The sequence below is a fragment of the Odocoileus virginianus genome, chromosome 8 (genome assembly GCF_023699985.2).
Source record: "Odocoileus virginianus isolate 20LAN1187 ecotype Illinois chromosome 8, Ovbor_1.2, whole genome shotgun sequence".
Lineage (NCBI taxonomy): Eukaryota > Metazoa > Chordata > Mammalia > Artiodactyla > Cervidae > Odocoileus > Odocoileus virginianus.
In genome coordinates this window covers 55,316,174-55,340,011 of record NC_069681.1, presented here as the reverse complement: position 1 = coordinate 55,340,011, position 23,838 = coordinate 55,316,174, and the positions used below count along the sequence as shown (strand labels likewise).

The window sequence follows — 23,838 nt, the reverse complement described above, 5'->3', positions numbered from 1 at the left end:
CCCCTGTGCTCATACATACATACAGTGGACCCACAAATTGCATCACATCAGTCTTTTTGAGACACCTGGGTTTGATCCCTGGGTTGGGAAGATCCCCTGGAGAAGGGAAAGGCTACCCACCCTCCAGTATTCTGGCCTGGAAAATTCCATGGTCTGTATAGTCCATGGGGTCACAAAGAGTCAGACACGACTGAGTGACTTTGACTTTCAGTCTTTGTGATCTTCAGATTTTTTTTTTTTTTCTTTCAGTAAGATTTTCTTTTTTTTTTTTTTTTTAGTAAGGTTTTCAATACCAGGAAAGTCTGACTACTCACACTGTTCTATCACATTCTAGAATTTTCTGTGCACCTACCTTTTTTCTTCAGGCCTTTCTCTACATCTCCGCCTTTGAAATGCTACTTATTTTTCAAGAGGCAGCTTAAAGGGCCTCTTAGCTAACCCCACTCCCAACAACAAAAATAACAAAAACAAAATAACACCACCAACAATCTTTCCTAAACCCTGAAGCATTTGTCTTGGAAATTCTTATGTGATTTATTACAAGATTCTCTAATTAGTTATCTGTGCTCAGACTTGATCTTTTCTTCATATTTGAAGTTCCCTCAAGGTAAAGATTTTAAAAAATTTCTCATGAATGCTTAACAAATGGCATTAAAATAATGGATACTGATAAATTATATATTTTCAACAATGGGAATTTAGAACAAAACTGATCAAAACTTTTGTTGGTCTCATAAAATAAATATAATCTAACTGTAAAAAATGATCTGCCAAAACACACAGTCTGTAATAAATAAAGACTAGTGATTTTGTTGATCCTTTTATAAAAGTTCAAAAAGGTACTGGTTAAGAAAGTGGAGGTTGGTCAATTTCCTAAATGTTTTCTTCTATCTCTGGCATGTGTTCATTTATATCTATTTATCTATCCATCCATTCACCTCTCCCTCCAGTGTTTAGTTAGGATTCTGGCACTGTACTTCATTATTACTCTTATTTTCCCTAAAAATTGTGAAAGTTATGATTTGTGCTATGTTAGTAAATTCCTTTCCAAGGAATAGTTTTTAGACCTCAGGTATTTAGGCTGTCCTTCCCAAGTGAAGACTGTACACACTTGTCAGATTTTGTCACTGTATAAAAATGTACAGTGGTTTATTGACATGTACATTCCAATGTTTACAGCTGCGAGATAATGAGGCACACTCAGTATTGCACTTCATTAAAATTTCAGGCTCAAACTTAACCTAGAAGTTTAAATGAAACTGCATTTGTAATTTAATAATTCTTATACAGGACAAACATTGATATCTTTATGTACAGTGATACTTATTACATTTATATGCCATCCTAACACAATTTTTTTTTTAAATAACAGTCTAGGAAATAAAACAGAATATTCCTCTTTTTATCCCCACCCGTGATGCAATTGTACAGGATTACAAAAAGGCAGTATACAATAAACAATGATTATTTTTCTTTTTTTTTTTTTGCTTGAAAGCCAGCATCATTCTTAGTCCATGGGCATGGCAATTCTTTGATATCAATTATCTATAAATGTCCAATGCTTCACAGGCCAATGACAAAAATGGCCACATGCAAACACCTCACAAGTTTGATGTCTTGGTTCAAAAGAAGATAAACTGAAACAATGGGGAAACTTTCCATAGCAAGAATTATGTACATGGTATTTGGCATCCTTCTTGCACTGTGAATGGTTTATTTTTATGGATGTAAAAATGGTCCCGTCCTTATCCTGAGCAGAGTTTAAACTTCACCACATCCACTTGGGAGATGAAGGCAACTTCTCTCTCTGTAGACAAAGGAATCTGAGTGTTCTAAAAAGTGTGAGCATTTCTGCACACTCCACAACCCAGAGCAAACTCTTCTCCGGTGGGGGGATGAACAACATGGAGAGGACATTCGGTTCCTTCTAACTGTTTGCCTTTGGGACCTGTATACATTTTGAAGGCGGCAAAAGAATATAATTAAAACGCACACACACACAAATCTAATGTGACGGTAAAAAAATAAGAATAGTAAAATTAAAATCAAAACAAAAGTAAAAACACCTGCAGAGGTTTGTGTGCTTACTGTTGAGGTGCTGTTCTAATATAGCAATCCACTTAATTCTCTAAGAGACACAGAAGCAGAAAATTTCCCATTTTACAGATAAGGAAACTGAGGCAAAGTTAACATAATTTTTCTGACTCCTAGGCCCTCATCAATACCTAACTCACAAGTGCTGTGAAGAGTAAGTACTCTGGTACCAACAAGGCAGTCAATAAATTTTCTAGGAAGGAATGGACAGAGGGATTCTCTTCTTCAACTTCTTAATCTGGACCCTTGTCCTTGTCCATACAACACTGTCCCCTTTTCACATCCTTCATCTGCTGACCTCACCTCAGCTCAACACTCCCCCTCCTGCTTATCAAGATCATTATCCTTAACACTCTAGTCTCACATTATTCTCATCCTGCTTCTTTCAAAGTCATAAAGTATTTCTACTGTAAAAAAAAAAAAAAGAAGTTTTTAGAGGGAGAACAGTTACAATTTTTATTTGACACAAGCAAACAGCAGAGTAGCCATACTAAAAAAACCCAAACAAATCCTACTCATCTTATTATCTTTGTTTTGGAGTAGAGAATATATTTCACATGGCTTAAAAATAAAAATACTTTAAAAATTATACACAAAAAGAAGTCACCTTTGCCCCATTTTTAGCCAGTTTTTCCTATTTCCCCCAATAGTTAATCAATTTTATTAGTTTCTTATGAATTTCTCCAGTGCTTTTTAAATGCAAATAGAAATAAATATGAGTATATATTCTCATTTCCCCCATTCTTACAAAAGGCAGCATACTAAGCACCCTTCTCTTTCATTTAATAGCATCTCCTATAGATCTTTACATTTCATAGAACTCCATCCTCAGTCCCTTTCATTTTTTAATAGAGCACAGTAACTAGTGTTTCACTAACCTCTTATTGGATACTTGCATTGTTTATAGATCTGTATTATTATAAACAAGGATGCAAGGAATAACCCTGTATATCTGCTCTTCATTACTTTTCTTACATATGCAGGTGTATCCCCAGAAGTGGGATCACTGAAGGGTGGATGCATTTGCAACTTTGAAAGGGACCTCAGGGTTCTGCCACTTGCATGCTGATAAGCAATGGATGCCAGTGCGTGTTTCCTTTCCCAGGTCTAACAACACTATACACTGGTGTATGTGGTGTGTGTGTGTTTGGGTGTACTTGCACTAGATTCAGATGTCTCCTCTATGCTCACATTTTATCTCCCCTTCCACTGCTCTCACTTCTGTTCAGCCTGGTGTTCCACCTTACTGTGATCACTAGCCTCCCGACCTCTTCTGACTTTTTCAGTCTCCTTTTGGTTTCAAATTCACTTTCTCTCAGCTTGATCTCCGAAGACTATCATTTCCCCTGTATTCTGAGTGGCTTCTTTAATTCCCTTGGCTCTCTGATGCTCACTCACTATGCTGCCGATTCCCAGCCATTCTAGATTAAATCCCTTGTCCATTTTATAGTGCTGATTCCAGACTTCATTTAAAAAAAAATAGCTGCTCACAATAAAGGCAGATGTGTGACTCCCCCCCTCAAACCCCCCCCCACAAAATTCTTTTAAATGGTTCTCTTATCAATTAATAATTTCAAACCTCTCACGGAACTTCAGTGCTGAGCAGCAATCCTTCTACTAATCCTTAGCTGACTTCCTTCTCAGTCCCCATGTCCTGAGCCCCTCACTCCTGATGGTCATCTTTCGACTTCACTCAGAAAGTCGGAAGCTTACAAGGGCGGAGGAATTCCCTGTTTCTTTAGGACAGTTTGAAATGGATTTCTGCCCCTTGAAACAAAGTGTTCTCTTGGGATCATGAAATAAAACTAGAGACTATGTACATCATAACCATGTTTATAAATACTGAAAGCATACCTGCAGGACAGTGTGGAAGTTCTTCCTTAGGAATGCTAGTCATTCTCTGAAAATCATCATGACAAGCATTACAAAAATGCGTTGTTCCGAAACAGAAAAAGACAGCTACTGAGCAACAGTAGCGACACTTATATTCCAAAAAGTCTGTGCCATGTTTTGGACACATCTACAGCGAAAGAAAATAAATATAAGATTATGGTGAGTCTATTTCAACTATACTTCATATAATCATATACATAGCTCAGTAATTCATGCTTTGAGAGTATACATAGCTCTCAAAACTGATTGAAAACTTGATGATACATACATTAAAACACTGAATAAATGTGTGGCTTGGCCCAAAAGGTTTGGACGAAGTCCCAAGTTTAAATCCCAGCTTCATAATAACCAACTTATTTAATAAGCTATCCATACAATGTTTCTGTGAATGCTTCTTGGTCAACAAAATTGAAAACTTATTAGTATTTCTTTTATCTCTCATTCTCAGAGATGTACTGTTAAGATTTCATTGAAATGGAGAAAATCCTAAAAGTGTGCCTGCAGGTTTAAGAAAACGAAATAAGTAAAATGTATTACTTGTTGATATACGGTGATTATTTTATGGGAAACAAAATTATAAAATGCAAATGCCAATACCATCCAAAAGAGATAATATATACAAGATGATCTGGAAAATTATACTCTGCCCTATAAATCTCAGAAAACACTGGGGAAGAAGCCTATTATACCATCCCCATGATATTATATTAGTAGCCTAAAAAAGTAGATGCTTAACATTTCTAAACTGTTCCTTCTAATAAAATATTCTCCCACCTGAGCCCTGGACACATCAGAACAGGCACCACAAATGAGTTCTCTGGGATCATAATCATCCCCTTGTCCAGCCTCAGCATCGCAGCGAGCTTCACCGCCAAAATATGCCTAAGGAGGGGAGACACTTAGATTACAGCAGGAAACAGAGAACTCCGCCACGGCAGGTTCAGTGTGGCTGCAGTCGAAGTGAAATCGAGAGGCCTCCGGAAATACTAATGTCCATTAGGCATTCCCTTGCAATGCCAAGCGGACACCTATACAGGATGCTGCTGTAAGAAACAGATCAGGACAAGAAATATGGTTTCTGCAATTCTGGAATGGATTCATGCTTACAGTAGGAAGTTCAAAGACTGAACTGTGAGAGCAAAGTAACAGAAGAATGGATAGTACTCCAAATAAATATCAAGAACAGGATATTAAGTAGTAAAAAGAAACTATGCTTTTCCAGGGCAAAGTTGGAATAGTTTTTCTTTTTTGAAATATTAAATACCATATTCTCTTCTCTAAAAATATGCCTCAAATAAATATTAGTGTAAAATTATAATCTTGAGGTTAGTGGGAAAGAAAAAAATCAAACATGATCATACAAAAGTTTTTGAAAAGGAAAGGCAAATTTAGATATTCCGTTCAGAACACTGCTCATTCTTACAGAGCTACACCGTATGCAGGAACACAGTAGTATCTAATACAGATACTTGAATATATGAAATTATCACAACAGGTAATTTATTTGTATTTGCTTTGGGCACAAAATAAATTCAATCAATTATAATTGGGGCATTCTGCATATATGACATGTCTCATAGCCAAAGAAACTGTATCCATAATTCTGTATAAATGAGTCAATAGAAAGTTATTATCTGTACTAGAAAACAGGTCAAAAGACAAGGCTTCATTGATAGAGAGGTTATAAATGGTCGTGCACTGGCTAAATCAGGCCTCAGAAGTATTTCATTTGTCCTGGGGGCCTATTCCAGCTGTTTTGCTTTTTGAGATTCCTGGTTTGGCTTCCTAGGCATTTGACTGTCATCTGTATGGTAGCACAATATTCATTTATGAGATCCAGTACATTAAACACAGAGAAATAATATTTTATTCTTTGTAATAATTCAAGGTTCACAAATAAATGGTACACACTGGTCTTTCCTCGAGTGTGGATATTTGTCTGCCTTTCTGGCTTTCATCTATTTAGCCTGCCATTCATTATCTGTATTTTCTTTTCCTTGAGAGACTATGCATCTTTCATATATTGATTTCTTCCTTTCTTCCTTCATTCTCCAATTAACAGTGTCTAATAAGAGCCAACTACTGGAGGTAGAGAAATTAAAAAACTGTCTTCATCCTCATGGAACTTACCAAGTGGGACAGAGAGACATGTGAACATCACTGTGATGCAGAATAAGAAGGGTTAAGACGGATGTATACAAGACTCAGAACGGCGTGGCGGCACTGAAGGGGGCGGGGCACACTACAGAGGGGGAGCAACCTGAGCCAGATCCAGAAGCACGATCAGACAGATTTGGTCACGCATCAGAGCGCGTCGGGATAGGTGGGCCACAGGTGAGAGTAAGATGCAGAGTGGGAGGCAGGGAAGAGCATCCCAGGGAGAGAAAAGCCTACAGGATGGCATGGAGGTGTGAGTGAGTGAGCGAACACGGCCCAGTTTGGGGAACTGCCAAGTTGTTCCGTATTGTGCTGCATGGGACACAAATGGAAGCATATTGGGAGATGAGACTTGGAGAGTTGGTGGCGAGGGGGTGGCTACAGGATTGTAAGCAGAACAGTGACACAGTCAGATTCAAGATCTACTAGTGGAATTGTTAAGTGTGAAGCATGGAGTGGAGGGGTTAGGGGCTCCACACAATGAGCCCAGAGAAAAGGTTCCTCCTGTAATTACCAAAGGAAATGATTCAGGTCCCTGAAGATGTAGTAAAAAGGAAAAAAGAGCTCAGAAGAGATTGGGAGGCAGAACCGACTTCATTACTTTGTTAATACAGACTGGAGATCGAAGACAGAAGTATCTGTGAGAAATCTAAATGCTTGGTAGACAGTTGGATATTTGTATCTAAATCTCAAAAATTTTGGAGGGTCAGAATAATAGACATGGGAGGCAAAGGCATGGGTCTGCAGGTCACCAAAGGCACAGAGGTATTATTGGGCTAGAATGGACAGCTGGGGAAACAATAGGTACGAGTAGGTGAATAAAAACAAACTCTGTGAGGGAGTTAAAGCAGAGTAACCAGAAAGGCAGGAACATCCCAGGAAAAGTCCTGTCCTGGAAACCAAGGAGGTAAGGATTTTTAGAAGGGAAAGGTCAAAAAAGTTAATTAAGCAAGAGAAGTTTATTCAAGAACTAATTGGATTCAACAAACAATACTGATGGGAAAGAGATTATGCAGAGAAATATTTCATGTTCTGGAAACAGTTTGTATATGTTACAAAAAAAATCCCAAAACAAACTAAGAAAGTAAATTCTACTTGAAGCAGAGCACCAAATGTTCTCATTTTTAACTTCAGACTGAAGGCATGAGAATAATTAGACATCATTTGACAATTCAACTTCTTAATCACATAGGTAATCTCCAGTTCTTAAAAACTCGTCATATGATCAACAGCATACCTTTCTGCATTTGTAGCAGACATAATATGCGTATCTATTCATGGCGTAGCCAGCAGGGTCGTTGTAAAATCTCACACCAGGAGTTGTGATAGCTTCGCTCTTATGCAGACCCTCATATTCCAGTCTCATCAGGGCTTTTCTTCTGACATCCTCATAGAGCTCTTTTATTGGATCAAGCAGGTCTTTTAACACTATATGATTTATCTTGTTCTGAAATTTTAAAAAAATGAACATTCTCTACTCAAAAGAATCATTTATTTATTAATTCAACAAACACTTAGTATTCATCTAGGTGCCAAGCACTGTGCTAGGAGATAACGAAAACATTTCCTCAATAAAATATCATCAAAAAATAATCCTGGCCAGTCCTCACAAGCCTGTATCTTCCCAAGAGCAGTGCAAGTGGGGCACAAACAGAGAAACTCCACTGTACCAGCTTCGTATTTCTGAGTATGAAATATATCTCCTGCGGCCTTAGCTGTTCCTGGAATGAAAGATCACCCGGCTGCCACAAACGTGTGTGTGTGTGTGTGTGTGTGTGTGTGTGTTCTGGTTCCTTGGGAGTAGGATAGGTTACATAAGAGAAATGAACAAATAGTATTTTTCTATTTCTCTCCTGTATCCATTCCCAAATGTGACTATTCTCTGTGGCGCCAAATGAGAAAGGAGAGAAAATACTATCGTCTTTCTGAATGTGGCTCAGTCCCAGCAGCATCTGTGCTAAGTCCATGTTACACGCTACCCGCCACGCACAAGCACATCTGTGAGCAAGTTTTTGTGTTAGGCATTGTAAGCCTCCAAAATAACTGCTACCCTGGTCACTACCTTTGCAGAGATGTGTCGGAAGGTAGAGAATTTTCTCCTTATTTTCCCTGCGCTCTAAGGAATGTGTCCTCATGGCACTTCAAGCTCAGGTTTTACTCTTGTATGGCAGCTGTGAGCACCTACGGGCACCAAAGGCTCACTCTGCCTCTGGGTAGTCATCCACTGTTATGTCAGATGGTCTGAACCCTTAGGGGTCTGAAAGCAGTGATGCATGCCCTTCAATGCATAATGATACCTAAAATAATTTTCTGATGTGATAGTTTAAGTGAATTAGCTTTTAAGGGACAATTAATGTCTTGAAATGTATTATAATAGATACAGATCTTATAATCTCAGGTACCACCTGCGTGAAGAGAGGAGAAACTGAAGGGGGCTGTTGATACACAGCAGACCGGGAAGGTCACCTAGAAATGCTGCCATGTGTTTATTTTTACAGACAAAAGATGAAGACAGAGATGAAAATAAATAGAAAGTAGACAATTTCTGATGCTTTCCATACCTTGCAAATGGGACAAGATATAAATCCAAACGTTATCCTTGGACCAAGCCATCTGTTTTCCAAAACTCGTCGACAGCACTGTAAGTGGAATACATGACTGCAGTCCAGCTTAAAGGAAAAAAGGAGAAGGATATAACCACATGTAATAACCATAAATACGAGTAACTGACAGATTGTTCAATGTAGGGTGCTACTTAGAGCAGGTGAGAGAAAAATCTAGAAAGTTAGTAGAATGAAATTTCAGCACTTCTGTTATTCATGGGACAATAAGAACTAGATCTTCAGCTTCTCCCAATTTTTACTATTTATGTATTAATATCACCTTACAGAGAGTAAGCTGGGTTAGGGAGAAATGAGAAATATTCAGTTTTGTATCTCTTAAGGAAGAAGAAGAAGAAACTATTGATTAAAAAATTTAAGATTTGTTTTTGAGAATACTCATTGTCTTAGAATCACAAGAACTGAACATATAAACAACCAACCAGTAAATGTTAAAGAAAATCTTTTTGAGCAAATTGTAACTTCCATAATATTACTAGTATATTACAGATGTATGTATATATGTTATATATAGAGGTATGTATTATTATGCATGGATCAATTACATAATGCTGTAAAATGCCATGCTGAATTTTGGAAATTAAGAAGAGAGGAGCTATTGAATGATTATTTCTTTTCTCCCTTATGAACACTTTAGAGATTCACTTGACTATACAGGCTCATACAAACCACAGATGAAAGCTCAGTGTACAACATGGACACAGAACAAAAACGGCATTTACTCTTTAAGAAACTGGTAGACATTAGTGGGACAGTTTCACCCAACTGTAAGAAAGAGTCAATCACTTGTTTACTTGATGAGTATATTTATATTTTCTACTGAAAAATCTAGACAATGCTTTAAAAGCACAGACAACCTGAATGGCCGGTGCAGCCGAGAGTGCTTCCGTGAAACAGATCATGCACATGTCGTCGGCGTCCTGCTTCAGGGTGGTGGCATTTTTATCACAGCCGTGTAGACAAGGCAGACAGTGCTCTTCGTTTTTAACACCTCCACATGGATGGCCACAAGGATGGGTCTTGCTACAGGCTATCTTAGCATACTCCTGTTAACGGTGAATTACAATACAGCACAGAAAATATATAAACAAAAGGCAGCCTGGTAATTATATCCAGTATGTTAATTTCCTAAGATACTTTCCCATAGGAAATAGATATAAGGCTAAATAATCACAAAGTAGTTATTTTTATTCTCTGTTTGAATATAACTTAGGATTATTAACAAAATTTATTTTTCTTTTAATGTGATTAAAAAAAATTTTACTCCACATAAAGGGAAAGCTGATTAAAAACTGAACTGCAATTTTAATCTATTTGTTATCATGCACAGCCAGGAAGTAAAAAAACTTTCCTGACATTAATCATCCAATCACCAACTGTGCGTGTGTTAGTCACTCAGTCGTGTCTGACTCTTTGTGACCCCGTGGACTGTAGCCCGCCAGGCTCCTCTGTCCATGGGATTTCCCAGCAAGAATATTGGAGTGGGTTGCCAACCAAGTACGCTTCATCAAAATGGGGATTACAAAAAATACAGTTATCTTTCATTATCTGGACTTTATCCAAATTCTTGTTAACTAAAGTGAATAATCAAAAGTATCTGGATAGCATGGGACATGCATAGCTGTTTAGGCTTAAACAAATTCAAGGAAACAAGTGAATAAAATGTGTAATGCAGCCCATAGGCCTTTATCTGCTTCCAGCACAGAAGAAAGTGTTGAACACACACAGTGGTGACGGCTGGGAAACACGCGCGAGACGGCTCTGGCTCGAGGGCTTTACTTCACCATTCTCCAGCTCTGGTGACACAGCCAACTCTTGACACGGGTAGTGTGCTAATTCAGAAAAGGAAAGCGATTCTGAGCTCAAACCCTCACTTATGCCGAGGAACGGCGTCCTGAGGGACACACAGGTGAGCTGCCCCTTACTGTGAGGGGCCAGCGATGCACGCACCTGGCAGTCTGCGTCGGGACAAACACTGCCAACGGCAGACAGCTCTGTTCCACTCCTGGAGCCACAGAAACGGCACGCCTCCGAGCTGCTTGTGGTGGGTTTTCCTAGGTGCAAACAGAAAAGAGAAATCCTCCTTGTGAGCAGATGTTTTCTACATATTTTACTATAACTACATGAAAGGGAAAAAAAACAAACCAGGAATGTATCACTTGCTATCAGCCTGGCAGTCTTGTATCCGAATGGTTGTAAGCTGCCCTAATTACAAAGCAAATAATCACACACACACAAAAGGATAAGAAACTAAAGAGTTATCTGAAGCCAAATAAATTATTAACTGATTTATTTATACTTTACCACAGAAATAGACTAGTCAAGACAGCAGGTCAAGCAGCTGTGGTCAGCTCCCTCATTACAAGACCACAATATCAGGCAAAATATAACAACAAAAATTAAATAAAAATACATGGAAGAAAGAGAAATCATTCAAGTACCTTTCCCAGCAACAATATTGCAAGGTATAGAGAAAAACTGTTATCAGAGGATATGAAATGTGAATAACAGAAAAATTCCCAGAGAACTGAAGATAACAGAGCAATTTGAAAGGAATTTAAATTTATTTGAAATAGCTGAAGAAGGAACGGAATCCATAAAAGAACAAAAGGAAAGAAAACAAGATTTGAAAAATACAGACCAAGCTCATTATAAAACATAGATATTGTATAAAAATCTAAATAACTGAATTTAGCAATATTTACAGAAAATGTTTTTTAAAATGAACAGTTTATATCATAATTACAATATGGTTGGTTCAAACACTAGATGTTTGAAAGGATGGTTCAAACATTAGAACATTTACTAATGTAATATATGTTATGGAGGAATAACAGGAGGAAAAAAATCAGCAGTGAGAGAAAAAAAGACTATGCTCTTGGAGCATGAATAGTTATTCATATTTAAATTTGTCAGATATACACCTAACACCAAAATTAGAAATTTGTGTCAGTCAGATAAATAGCAGACTAAAGAGGTGCTGGAAATCAAATTTCTAAGATTCAGTGTACCTTTAAGCTGAGAATACTCCAGAAAAAAATCAAAAAATGAAAAAAATTAAAAAAAAATCAAAATGAAAAATTCATGTTTCAGATAAAATGACCTGCTCAAGGTCACGCAGCTAGTTTATAATATAGAACACTGATATAAAAATATAGACAGTGATCAATGCTGTCATAATCACTTATCAGAAAACTCTCAAAATTATTCACACTAAATAATTAAATTAAACTAACATCCAGTTTAACCATAATCAGTAGGGATGGTTCACTCTACTTGCTAGGCATGGTTCAGTCCTAAATCTGTTTACCTGTGTGTTCTCGGAATTCCACCATTGCCTTCATTGTTTTAGAATCTGCTAGTGCCATCAACCAGAACAGTTTGGTTCTGCCACAGCCTTCATGAAGGTCAACCTTTATAGCTTCTTCTTCTTCCTTGAAGACCTATAGTATCATTAAAAAAAAAGAGGGAAATAAATTTATCACTCTGAAAGAAGATGTATAAAATTTAATTATGCAGTAATGAAAACAGCTTTAATTTATTAAGCACTCTAACAAACTTTAGGTATTTCTAGTCTTCTCTTTAACCTTCATAAGAACCTCATTTTTTATAAATGTGGAAACCAAGTCTCAGAGATTAAACGATGTTCTTGATTGACACAGTTGGTAAATGAGACAGCTGGGAATTCCACCAAGGTCTTTGATTCCAAGGTCCATTTTTTTTCCTCCATGACACCAAGTCTCTTCCCCACATTTATTTCTCACTGAATATATTTTATGTTCCAGACACTGTTATGCATGTAAATGCAGAAATCTTCACCTGTCTTTGATGAGTTTTGGTTCGCCGATGAAGATGAAGGAATCTGTCGCAGTCAGTACATAGGTTTCCACATACATTGCACAAAATGATTGCTGCAGTTTCACCGTCATCGTGGTTATCACACATTGGCTAGAAAAGGACATTTCCAGACGTTACAGCAGGTTAGCCCGAAAGGCTTAGATACTCATACACCCTGAACGTGATTTATCTACAACAGGATCAGATTGTTACTCTGAACTCTAACAAGAAATTAGAATTTGAACGTTAAACAGAATTATGGCAAATGTACTTAAGTGTAAAAAAATGCCCAAATCCATGATTAATGGGCTATGTATGTTCAATGATGAACAAAATAAACATTATACTTTTTTTTTAGAGACTTAAGACAATTTCTCCTGTTATATTCAAATATAATGTATGCTAAATGAATAAATAATGCATTTTGGACACATGAATGTTAAGGAAATGTTTAAAGGGCCTATATAAAGTTTTTCCTTCTGGTGAAGCAAGGGATACTTCGCAAACTCTAAGTACATTTGTGAATAAATGGCATCTCATGTTGCTCTCTTACTGCTTTATTTCCTTCTTATCATAAGACATTTTAGTACAAAATCTAGATACAGAATCACAGTCTGGCTAAAACCAACTTTTGATATGATGCAAACATGACTCAGAGAAGAAAGGAGAAGTTTTAAAAAATATAATTAAATCCCCTCATATACTATGAAGAGGAAACCCTAACTGCATAGACTTGTGAGATGAACTTAGGCCATGCGAAACAATTTTTCAAGAGTTCCACTAACTGGGCATTTTGACATGTGGAGTAAAGCTAGGCTAAAGCTTAGTATAAAGAAAAACAAGCTAGATTTGTACAAAGTAATTCTGATCTTACCATTTGTTTCTGCTGTCCATCCTTCCCCATCCATCTCCCTGAGGAGAGGCGGTCGACATGGTCCTGGTCGAGAACGCACAGTGAGGCCAGAGCAAGCCAGAGCTGGTGAAAGGAAACGCGGTTACACCACCGACTTAGAGAACACAGGCTGCCATGGCTAAGCAAATGTTAGCTGGACTGAAAAAGGTCCCCAGAGGTACTCTGGTCTTCCTGATGTGGTAGCAGGCACACACGCCCACTACTGGGTGTGCTGGGTACATAGCAGGAACGCAAACATGTACTGCGTAAACGACTGTCGCTCTGATGAACCATTCTCTTTCTGACATATAAAATTACCCTTTATTATTCTAATGTGTCAACAGCGTATCGATAAATAAATTTACATACTTAATATATACCACTGTCTCCCATAAATTTCTCCATTTAGTGGCACTGAATTCAAGGAAGGGGGAAGAAAGGGCTGTTGAATTTTTCAGTCCCATGAGAAGTGAGGTAGTAAGGGCTTCTCAGAAATCTCTGTATGCCCCTAACAGCCTAGCGCCAGGCTTGATATACTTTTTCAGGAATAAGTCAACATCTTGTAAGCTTTAGAAAATTGTCCTCAAATGCAATTTAAAATTTTCTGAGACTTAAAGCGTAAGTTTCATTTTTACATAAGACTATTTCTTCACTACTGAAAAACAAAATGACTCAAATGTTTCTACTCTGAGAAGTGCAAGTGAGTGTCACTGGACATGGAGTAAAGGCAGAAAAAAGGCAGGGAAAGAAAAACAAGAAGAAAAGTGTGCAAGGAGAAAGGTGAGCGCCAACTGCAGCGCCTGTGCAGCGTGTGTGTTGGGAAAGGGTTGCAGAGTCATGCTCACTGGCGAGGAGGAATCAGGGGGCTTTTTCTGCCCAAGGGAAATACCATGTATCTTCTTTTTCAGACTTCTGAGGATTAATTTAGGCAGTTTCTACCAGCTTTTTCTTCTTAATGCTGTCATACCACCCTGCTTCAAGGAGATGTCAAATCTCTTTTGGAAGTGTATGGGACATGATACTAGGTAGTTAAAATCTATAGTAGATCTCTCATTTGAAGGATGCAATCTCACTTCCTAAGAGACTCTGCCCCACTGTGCCCTGCACACACCTTCTCTGCTTTTTAAAAGTAAGGCCTACACATTCAGTAAGTAGGCTATAGGGCTCTCTTTTAGGACAACTGAGTTATTACGAAAGAAGCAGGTAGGGCCTTATCTTTAAAGGATCTTCAGACTACCACAGTGTCACGTTGATACTAAAGTTATCAGGAAGCATCATTAGAAAGATAGTACGCCAACATATAGGTAATACAGCCTTTACAAAATCAGTATATTCTTAAATGAATAGTGAATGAAAGTCGCTCAGTTGTGTCTGACTCTTTGCGAACCCATGAACTATACAGTCTATGGAATTTTCCAGGCCAGAGTACTGGAGGGGGTAGCCTTTCCCTTCTCCAGGGGATCTTCCCAACCCAGGGATTGGACCCAGGTCTCCCACATTGCAGGCGGATTCTTTACCAGCTGAGCCACAAGGGAAGACCAAGAATACTGGAGTGGGTAGCCTATCACTGCTTCAGTGGATCTTCCCCACCCAGGAATCGAACCAGGGTCTCCTACATTGCAGGAGGATTCTTTACCAACTGAACTATGAGGGAAGTATATCCTTAGCTCCCTTAAAAATAACAAAAACTCTATATATATTTGTTAGTATACTGTATTGGTCTTTATCTTTCTGGCTTACTTCACTCTGTATAATGGGCTCCAGTTTCATCCATCTCATTAGAACTGATTCAAATCAATTCTTTTTAATGGCTGAGTAATATTCCATGGTGTGTATGTACCACAGCTTCCTTATCCATTCGTCTGCTGATGGGCATCTAGGTTGCTTCCATGTCCTGGCTATTATAAACAGTGCTGCGATGTTATCTAGGGTGAAACAGATCACCAGCCCAGGTTGGATGCATGAGTCTAGTGCTCGGGCCTGGTGCACTGGGAAGACCCAGAGGGATCGGGTAGAGAGGGAGGTGGGAGAGGGGATCGAGATGGGGAATACATGTAAATCCATGGCTGATTCATGTCAATGTATGACAAAAACCAAGTAATTAGCCTCCAACTAATAAAAATAAATGGAAAAAAAATAACAAAAACAAATGACAAAGAACACATAACAGTGAATATTAAAAATTACTATGCTTAGCTTATAATACAGAAAAACCCTTCATACTTTTTCAATAAACACAATATTGTATTAATACAATACAATTGTATACAATAAAATTTGTATACAGTTTGTATATTGTATATACAATACAATAATTGTATTGATATGAAAAATAAAGTGAAGCAGGTGGGGAAGGGATGGATTGGGAATTTGAGATTAGCAGATCCAAACCATTATACAGAGAACTGATAAATAGCAAAGTCCTACTGTATAGCACAGGGAACTATATTCAATGTCCTGGGATAAACCATAATGGAAAAAGAATATGAAGAAGAATATATTTATATGTGAATCACAGTAGAAATTAACACAATACTATAAATCAACTATACCCAATATATTTTTTAAAAAGTAAATTAACCTGACTTATTGATTTAAATTTGTTTAAACCTATAAGGAGAAAGAACACGCAACAACAATACAGACCAAATCAAGGAAACCTACCCTAGTTGTTGCAATACATCTCACTGGAGATCTGAATTCCTCCTCCATCTTGGTCAGGGCAATAATGGTTTCTGCAATGGCGTTTTTTGTCACTCTTGACCACGCTTCTGACAAATGACCCTAATGAGAAGGACAGAATAATGTGATAAGCAACCAGATAGGTATAATCAAAGCAGAAAATTCTGTTCTTTTAACATCCCTCACCAAAAAGGAAACTTTGCTAGTGGAATTTTAGATCAAAGGGCATACTTTAAAATAAAAATCCTTCACAACCATATTATAAACTCAACTTCTAACTACTATTTTGATGATTCAAAAGAAAAGTATGTAAAAATTTAGGTTCCTAACACTCTTTTCCCATAGAATTCAAGGGCATTTCACCTTACATTTAGATTAAAAACATAACAAATACTAAGGTGTCTATGACTGAGACATTTTGATCATGAAACCCTGTTATTTAACATGGAACTCGTACATCTAAGCTGATTTGCTTTAGAGGAGTATTACTGGAACCCAAGAGCAAAAATGGATTTAAATGACAACTACTTTAATTTGCTAACCTGATTTTTACTGAACACAAACATGTCACTACTATAGAATTTTGGTGTTCCCGAACATCTTTCCTAAATATATTCATCCAATGAACATACTCAGAAAGCCTATTTGAGAAATGAAAAAATTCTCCATTTCTCCCACTGATGAAATATTCATGCTGCTGGAAAAGTGATATAACTTCATATTTTTCCAGAACATGCTTACTAATCTCATATTCACGTGCTATCAATCTTTAAAGGGAGAGCTCCAACTCCAATTCCTCTTCCTCCAAAATGCTTGCCGTTTACTCCACCTCTTAGGATCTACCATCCACAATGTCCTGCCCTCCTTGGGCTGGACTCCTGGAAGTACGAGAGCCAGGCACTCTGAGAAGTAATTAATTCCCTTTCCTCCACACTCCTGGGTCTCCCCACAAAAGCAAAACCTGGACAGCAGTACAGGTCAGTCAATAAACTGTGACAACAGAAGACTGAGAAACCTTGTACTCAACAGGCCTTGTTTCCTTTAGGGTCTTGGACTCAGGCTGTGCTGTGGGGTTCAAAGAGTATACTTTGTTTCTTAAGCTTTAAGTCTTGGAAGACTTACGGAAATATTTCTCAAGCAAATTAACTGGGAAGCTTGAAATGCACACAGTTTACACAAAGGGAAAAATTTTCACCAACTGAAAAGATAAAGGGTGCGATAGTGAACTTACTAAACAGAGCTTGTGAATTAGGCAAAATAACATGAATGTTGTCCTAACAATTCAGTAGAATGATTACGCTACTTGTTTTGTTAATCAGGTTTCTACTGGGAACTTACTGCAGCCATATCCTTAACAAGTTTAATGATGATCTCTGAGATCTGGGTAGGAGTGGAGCCTTTCATCCACCAATGACTCTCACCTCGACGGATGTAACTGCAAAGAAAAGTCAGCATTTGTAAACCAACCAGTGGTAGTTACAAATGAATAAAACAAAAACTTATTCAAAATGATTCAATCAGTCAGGGCATTTTAAAAGAAAGTTAATCACAACATTACTCATAATCTACCTGTTCAACTCTAAGAGAGTAGTTATTCTGATTGATATATGTCCCCTTTCAAGTATTTCACTGTTTATTATTATAAATATCAAATATTATTTTTGCATGCATCTTTTAGAACAGTACCATTCAAAATAGATCCACAAACACAAACTATTTGTTACCAGTCCACATAAAGATAAGAGCTTGCACCAGAATATGTCAACTATATGAGTAATCTACTACCGTTTAGTTCAGCTCACATTTTTTTCCCCTGGCAAGACTATCCAGATGAAAGAAGGGATACACTTATAACACTCTGGTGCTTAATGTCATCAGTTAGCTCTTTCACTAGCATTATTCCAGATGTCCTTAATCTTCTGCTGTTATACACAATTCTGTAACAAAGAGCCCTCTACAATATTTTTGTGCACATGTATGAACATTTTTTGAGAGAAAACAGTTCTACAGAAGTAAAACTGGTAGGTCAAAGGATATGCAAATTTTAAATAGACTGATATTATCAAACTGACATCCAAAAAGGTTTTAGCAATTTAATTAGATGTCAATTATGCCAATGCAAAGATATTTCACTATTGTTTTAATCTACGTTTCTCTACCACTGAAGCGCCTTTGCTCTGATTTACTGGCGTCTGTAACTTTTTTAACATTCTAAATTATTTTTGGCTGTGTTGGGCCTTGGATGCGGCACATGGACTCTGAGACGTGGCAGAGTCTTCTCTGTTGTTGTGGCGCGTGGGCTCCAGAGCATGTGGGTTTGCAGCTGCTACTTGCAGGCTCAGTAGTTGCCCAGCGGCATGTGGGATCTTAACTCCCCGACCAGGGATTGAACCCAAGTCCCCTGCATTGGAAGGTGGATTCCTAACTACTGCACCACCAGGGAAGTCCTGGCATTTGTAATTTTTCTTCTCTGAATTGACTATTCTTGTCAGAAATCTGTATTGGTCGTTTTTTCATTGATTTGTAGTCATTCTTCTAATATTAGGACTAATAATTCATTGCCTACTAAACTGTTAAATACTTTTTTCCAAATCAGTTGTCTGTATTTTAAAAACAAACAACTTTCACTTTTATGTAGCCAAGCCTGAGTCTTTCCCCTGTTACTTCAGGTTCTGTGTTTTATTTAAGGACGTCTTTTCAAATTGATGATTACAAAAATATTCTATAATTTGTCCTAGTAGAGTTTAAAAGCAAAAATATGTGAAGTTTCAGTTGATCTGAAGTTTATTGTGTACACGGTGAGAGGGTCTATAGTTTTTTGTTTTGACTTGGGAAGTATTCTAACATCGTATACTCAGCAAACTTTTCCTTCCCCACTAATTTGAAAAGACACTTTTATTACTCTTTCATACACAGGTCAGTCATTCATGGCTTCTATTTCTGGATAAGCAAACAGGATGGAACCTGAAGTGTCTGAAGTCTTCAGACAGTAGCTCACTCCAGTCTATTTTGGGACCAGAACAGATGCAATAACCCACCTGGAATTGAAAATCACCGGGAGGGTGACTGTGGTCACCCCCTTGCCCACGGAGGTGCCCGCTGTCCCTGTGATGGTGGTGCCCTTGGCTTTCAGCTGTACTGTGAGTGCTTTGGCAATGCATCCTAGAAACATGTCCAAGATACCGAGCTTATTCCAATCTCCTTTCTCTGTTGAGTGAATAATGTCACTGATATCTGCTGGCGGGAGAGACTTGACTCCTATAATGCTGGCCAGACGGTTAGGGGTCACTTCAGGCAAAACTCGTCTTAGTAAGGAGGTCACCTGGTATGAAAAATAAAAGAATTCTATTTAAAGACTTGGCATTGACATATATACACACAGCTATATTTAAAATAGATAACCGACAAGAACCTACTATATAGCACAGGGAACTCTGCTCAATATTCTGTAACAGCCTAAATGGGAAAATAACTTGAAGAAGAACAGATAACATGTACATGTGACTGAATCACTTTGCTGCCCACCTGAAACTAACACAACATTGTTAATCAGCTATACTTCAATTTTTTGAAAAAAGATCGGTGTTTTATTTAAAGTATTCTTTTCTTTCTTTCTTTTTTTTTTTGAGTCCAGCTGGCATTCTATGACTTCAAAAGTTATGAGGACAGAAGAAATGACTTAAGCTTGATTTAACTTCTCAAATGACCACCACTCCAGGGCAGCAAGAAAAAAACACATCTTACTCGGTCATTATATATATCACGGTAATAAGGCTGAGTAGCAGAATACTATTTATCACAATAGCACATTACTAAAATGGAACATATTTTGTTCTTCCATATTCTCACCATAATGAGTCAAAAAGAAAAACATGGGATTAAAATACAATCTGAAAACCAAAATATATTATAACAAACAAACAAAAAAAGCCCCCAAAAACAAGAAACTCTGATTCTCCTTGTTAGAATAATTTTTAACAATGTTTCAAACATGTATACCTGTGGCCGATTCATGTTGATGTATGGAAAAAACCATCACAATACTATAAAGTAACTATCCTCCAATTAAAATAAACAAATTAATTAAAAATCAAAAGTAACAAAATATGCCTCCAGGTAGGAGCTAGGCCAGTCACCTGTCTCTGGACGCGTGGGGAGGCGGTGTGGAGCAGTGAGAAGAGGTCCTGGAGCAGGGTCAGCTGCTGGGCCAAGTACTGCCGGCCCACGTTAGAGCCGCTCAAGGCCAGGACCATGGAGAGCAGCTCAAAGCAGTAGGCGTCAGAGGAGGCATCTTCGTCACTGGGCTGGGAATTGGCATTTTCTTTGCTTGATATGGCATGTTCCCATTCCTCACGGACCCTGGTGGCTTCCATGCGGATGGCCTGGACAATGTGAGCACACACCTGTTCAAGGGCAACATAAAGAAAATGTAAAAGCGTATTTGTAAGGTTTAATTAAAAAAAAAAAGAATATTAGTTGATACTCAATTTAATACTCTTCCTCCCAGTTAATTCTCCATCATACCATTCTCTTAACACATCTTAAAAACAATTAAGGAAAATGATGATTAAAAACCTGAGTATTTAAATCAATTAGTACAGAAATGAATGCTCTACTGGTTACCAATTCCCCTGCCTGTGGTTTAAGACATGAAATGAAAACAAATCACCATATTTAATCACTTCTAAGGCATCTTTCCCCCACATTTCTATTCATAATGTGATTTGTAATTGATACAACTCATAATTTAATTGGCAACAATTTTCATTTTTTTTAGTGACAGAAAATAACAGCATTTTACAACTGGTAGCTTCTACAATTCAATAAAATGCTGTTAAAAAGATAAAGCACAAATAAATTTATGTGATTTATTTAAAAAAGACTTAAGGTGTTGAAAGTCAAAATAGTGGGCCAATTTACAACCTAATTCAAAAGTCAGTATTTTATTTGACTTCGAAAGGGCTAATTTTATGTTACTTAGGTATTCCCAAAGTGAAATCCCATTACATGAATGATCTAGTGCTACTATACCATCTCGTGATAATTAGAAATATCTAACACTGGTTTAGTTAATATTATAACTACTCAGCAGAATAATTAAAACAAAAAACAAAGGGGAAAGGAACACAGGAAACACAAATGAAACCTGATATAACTGGGTATTTGACACCAAAATGAAACAATCTACCTGAAAATGAGAAAAATAAAGAGCAGCAAGGTAAGAAAGTTAACATTCATAACAAAGTCATTAAAGTGATGCAGGTATGCCAACGTACTCCTTCCTCTCTAGAAAAAGGTAGACACATTCTGCAGGACCTATAAAAGAGTCAGCATAAAAAAGGCTCCATAAATTTTGGAAAATGCTTTATACCCTAAAAACAAACAAAACTGATGAAGACAATGAAATGACTATTGACCAACCTGTTTTTGTAGGTTAGTCAGTTTACTTCTGCTGAAGATGATTCCAACCATATGTTCTTTCAGGTCAGCATCTGATGTTGCCTTTAGATACAAAAAGGGGAAAAAAGGAGGCAGGCTCTTTTAATAAAATTCATATATTTGTCATTTTGAAATGTCTGGATAAGTAATTATGCAGGTATCTTTACAAGGTGAATTCATTTTAAATTGAGATCTATAACACTAAGATGAAGGATAAAAAGTTTGAGTAAGTCACTAGTGGCTAAAGTGACCATAAGAAGGACAAAATTTCTGACTTTAAGAAATCCAGAGAAATATACTTCATGGATTTCTTTAACTTGGTCAGTTTGTGCCATTTTGATTGAATCTATTTCTAAACTGTGAAGACTATTAGTTCATATTCCATATTTGGTTATTAGAAGAGCAACTCAGGAAAATGACATTTGGTTAAAAATGAAGTGTCCTAACAACACTCTCTGACAATGGTGGCCTTAAGTTACTCCAACACTGACAGTAAACAAAGAAACCTATCACAAGAAGAAATATGAAGGCTGAAGTTTTATAGTGTCTATCATGTGTATGACACTCTTTTAAGTGATAGATAAATACACAAACATATATACATATACACATACACACGACCTTATTTAATCTTCAGAAAAACCCCATAAGGGGTTTGATGTTCTGCCTGCTTTATAGGTAAGAAAACTGAGGCAAATCATCCTTGTATTTAAAATTAAAAATGACTCAAATTTCACTTTTCTTAGGATAGAGACAGCCACAAGAGAATGCTGCTCCCACCTTAACAATGAGAAAAGCTGGTAATCTACAGAACTGTAATTTTTGGGTGCCCACCAAAGAGCTGACATGGGCAACCAGGTGAACTAAAATCTAAATTGACAAATCCATATTGTTGGACACTTCAAATTCTTTCTGTACCTGATACAAGTAAATGAGCAAACAGTGAACCTTACCTATCAGCAAGGTTCTTATAGATCTGAACAAAACTATCAACCAACTGAATTACTCACATTTATACAACTCTCCAAACAACAACAGCAGAGTTCACATTCATTTAAGTGCACATGGACATTCACTAAACTATACCATTACTACGAGCCAGAATTCAGGTCTTAATAGTTTCAAAAGTGATACTATATTTATGTATTTTACCACAAAGGAATTAAAGTAGAAATTAACAATACAAGGCTATCAGGAAAACTCCCAATATTCAGAAATTAAAGAAGAAAACTTGCAAGTTACCCAAAAAGTCAAGAAGAAATCAAAATAAAAGTCAGAAAATATTTTGAATCGAATGAAATGGGAAAAAACAACACTCAAATCTGTGACACTCAAGCAGTGCTAAGCTTATGAGAAAAGAAAGATCTCAACTCATCATTAGGACTTTAAGAAGTCAGAAAAATAACACATTAAATCCAAAGCAAACAGCTGGAAAGATATAATAAAAGAAGATACATAACAATAGAGTCTAAGGATAAGAGTATATTATGAACAATTAATGCCAATAAATCCAGCAACTCAGACGAAATGGGCAAACTACCTGAAAGGGAGAACTACCAAAGCTCACTCAAAAAGAACGGATAACTGCAGCTTCCTTGCATCTACTAAGGAGAGTAAGTTTGTAAAATAAATTTGTGTGTGTGTGCTACTTATAGCCAGAATACACATTAACAAATGAGTTCCTTTCAGACAGGAAGATCTTTTAACTTCTTTCATAATTTACCTTGCTTTTTCCTTTTTAAAAGCAGCTGTACTGACATATAGTTCACATACCATATTATTCATTCATTTAAAGTATACAGTTCAGTGGTTTATATATATGCGCTAATAAGTGCAGCCATCACCACAGCCAAATTTTAGAGCATTTTTACCACCCCAAAAAGAAACACTGTGCCACCCAGTTATCACTCCTCAAGCGCATCTTCTTCAAACAAAAATAAAGTATATATAAGGAATTACTGCATATCCATTAATACACACAGCAATATGTGGACTATTTTACCAAATAAAAGAAAATGAAAAGAGAGAACTATATAAGAAATCCATTCTGATAAAAATTCTCAGCAAACGAGGAACATCCTCAAACTGACTAAGCGCAGTTACAAAAAATCTATAGTGAAAGATTGAATACTTTCCTTCCCCAATCTAGAAAAGGCAAACATATCTGATCTCACTACTTTTATTCAACATGGTAACTGAAGGAATTAGCCAGTGGAATAACAC

General features: G+C 37.1%; 1 protein-coding gene across 13 annotated transcripts in view; it reads right to left on the bottom strand.

Moving 5' to 3' along the window:
- Nucleotides 1-1,111: 1,111 nt before the first annotated feature.
- The window catches only part of MYCBP2 (MYC binding protein 2), a 264,029-nt gene continuing 241,302 nt past the window's right edge, over nucleotides 1,112-23,838 (bottom strand). For 12 of the 13 annotated variants that reach the window (XM_070471540.1, XM_070471542.1, XM_070471541.1 and 9 more), the window contains 15 exons: nucleotides 21,598-21,678; nucleotides 20,313-20,579; nucleotides 19,215-19,498; nucleotides 17,515-17,611; nucleotides 16,159-16,278; nucleotides 13,477-13,578; nucleotides 12,585-12,713; nucleotides 12,076-12,208; nucleotides 10,716-10,819; nucleotides 9,623-9,811; nucleotides 8,706-8,813; nucleotides 7,382-7,591; nucleotides 4,762-4,869; nucleotides 3,949-4,114; nucleotides 1,112-1,948 (listed from right to left, as the gene is read on the bottom strand). In XM_070471540.1, coding sequence (XP_070327641.1) covers nucleotides 1,833-1,948; nucleotides 3,949-4,114; nucleotides 4,762-4,869; nucleotides 7,382-7,591; nucleotides 8,706-8,813; nucleotides 9,623-9,811; nucleotides 10,716-10,819; nucleotides 12,076-12,208; nucleotides 12,585-12,713; nucleotides 13,477-13,578; nucleotides 16,159-16,278; nucleotides 17,515-17,611; nucleotides 19,215-19,498; nucleotides 20,313-20,579; nucleotides 21,598-21,678 — 2,214 coding nt within the window. In that variant the 3' untranslated portion in view covers nucleotides 1,112-1,832. Of the gene's footprint in view, nucleotides 1,949-3,948; nucleotides 4,115-4,255; nucleotides 4,486-4,761; nucleotides 4,870-7,381; nucleotides 7,592-8,705; nucleotides 8,814-9,622; nucleotides 9,812-10,715; nucleotides 10,820-12,075; nucleotides 12,209-12,584; nucleotides 12,714-13,476; nucleotides 13,579-16,158; nucleotides 16,279-17,514; nucleotides 17,612-19,214; nucleotides 19,499-20,312; nucleotides 20,580-21,597; nucleotides 21,679-23,838 lie in introns of those variants that run through there. The other variant, XR_011489071.1, reaches the window with a different exon arrangement.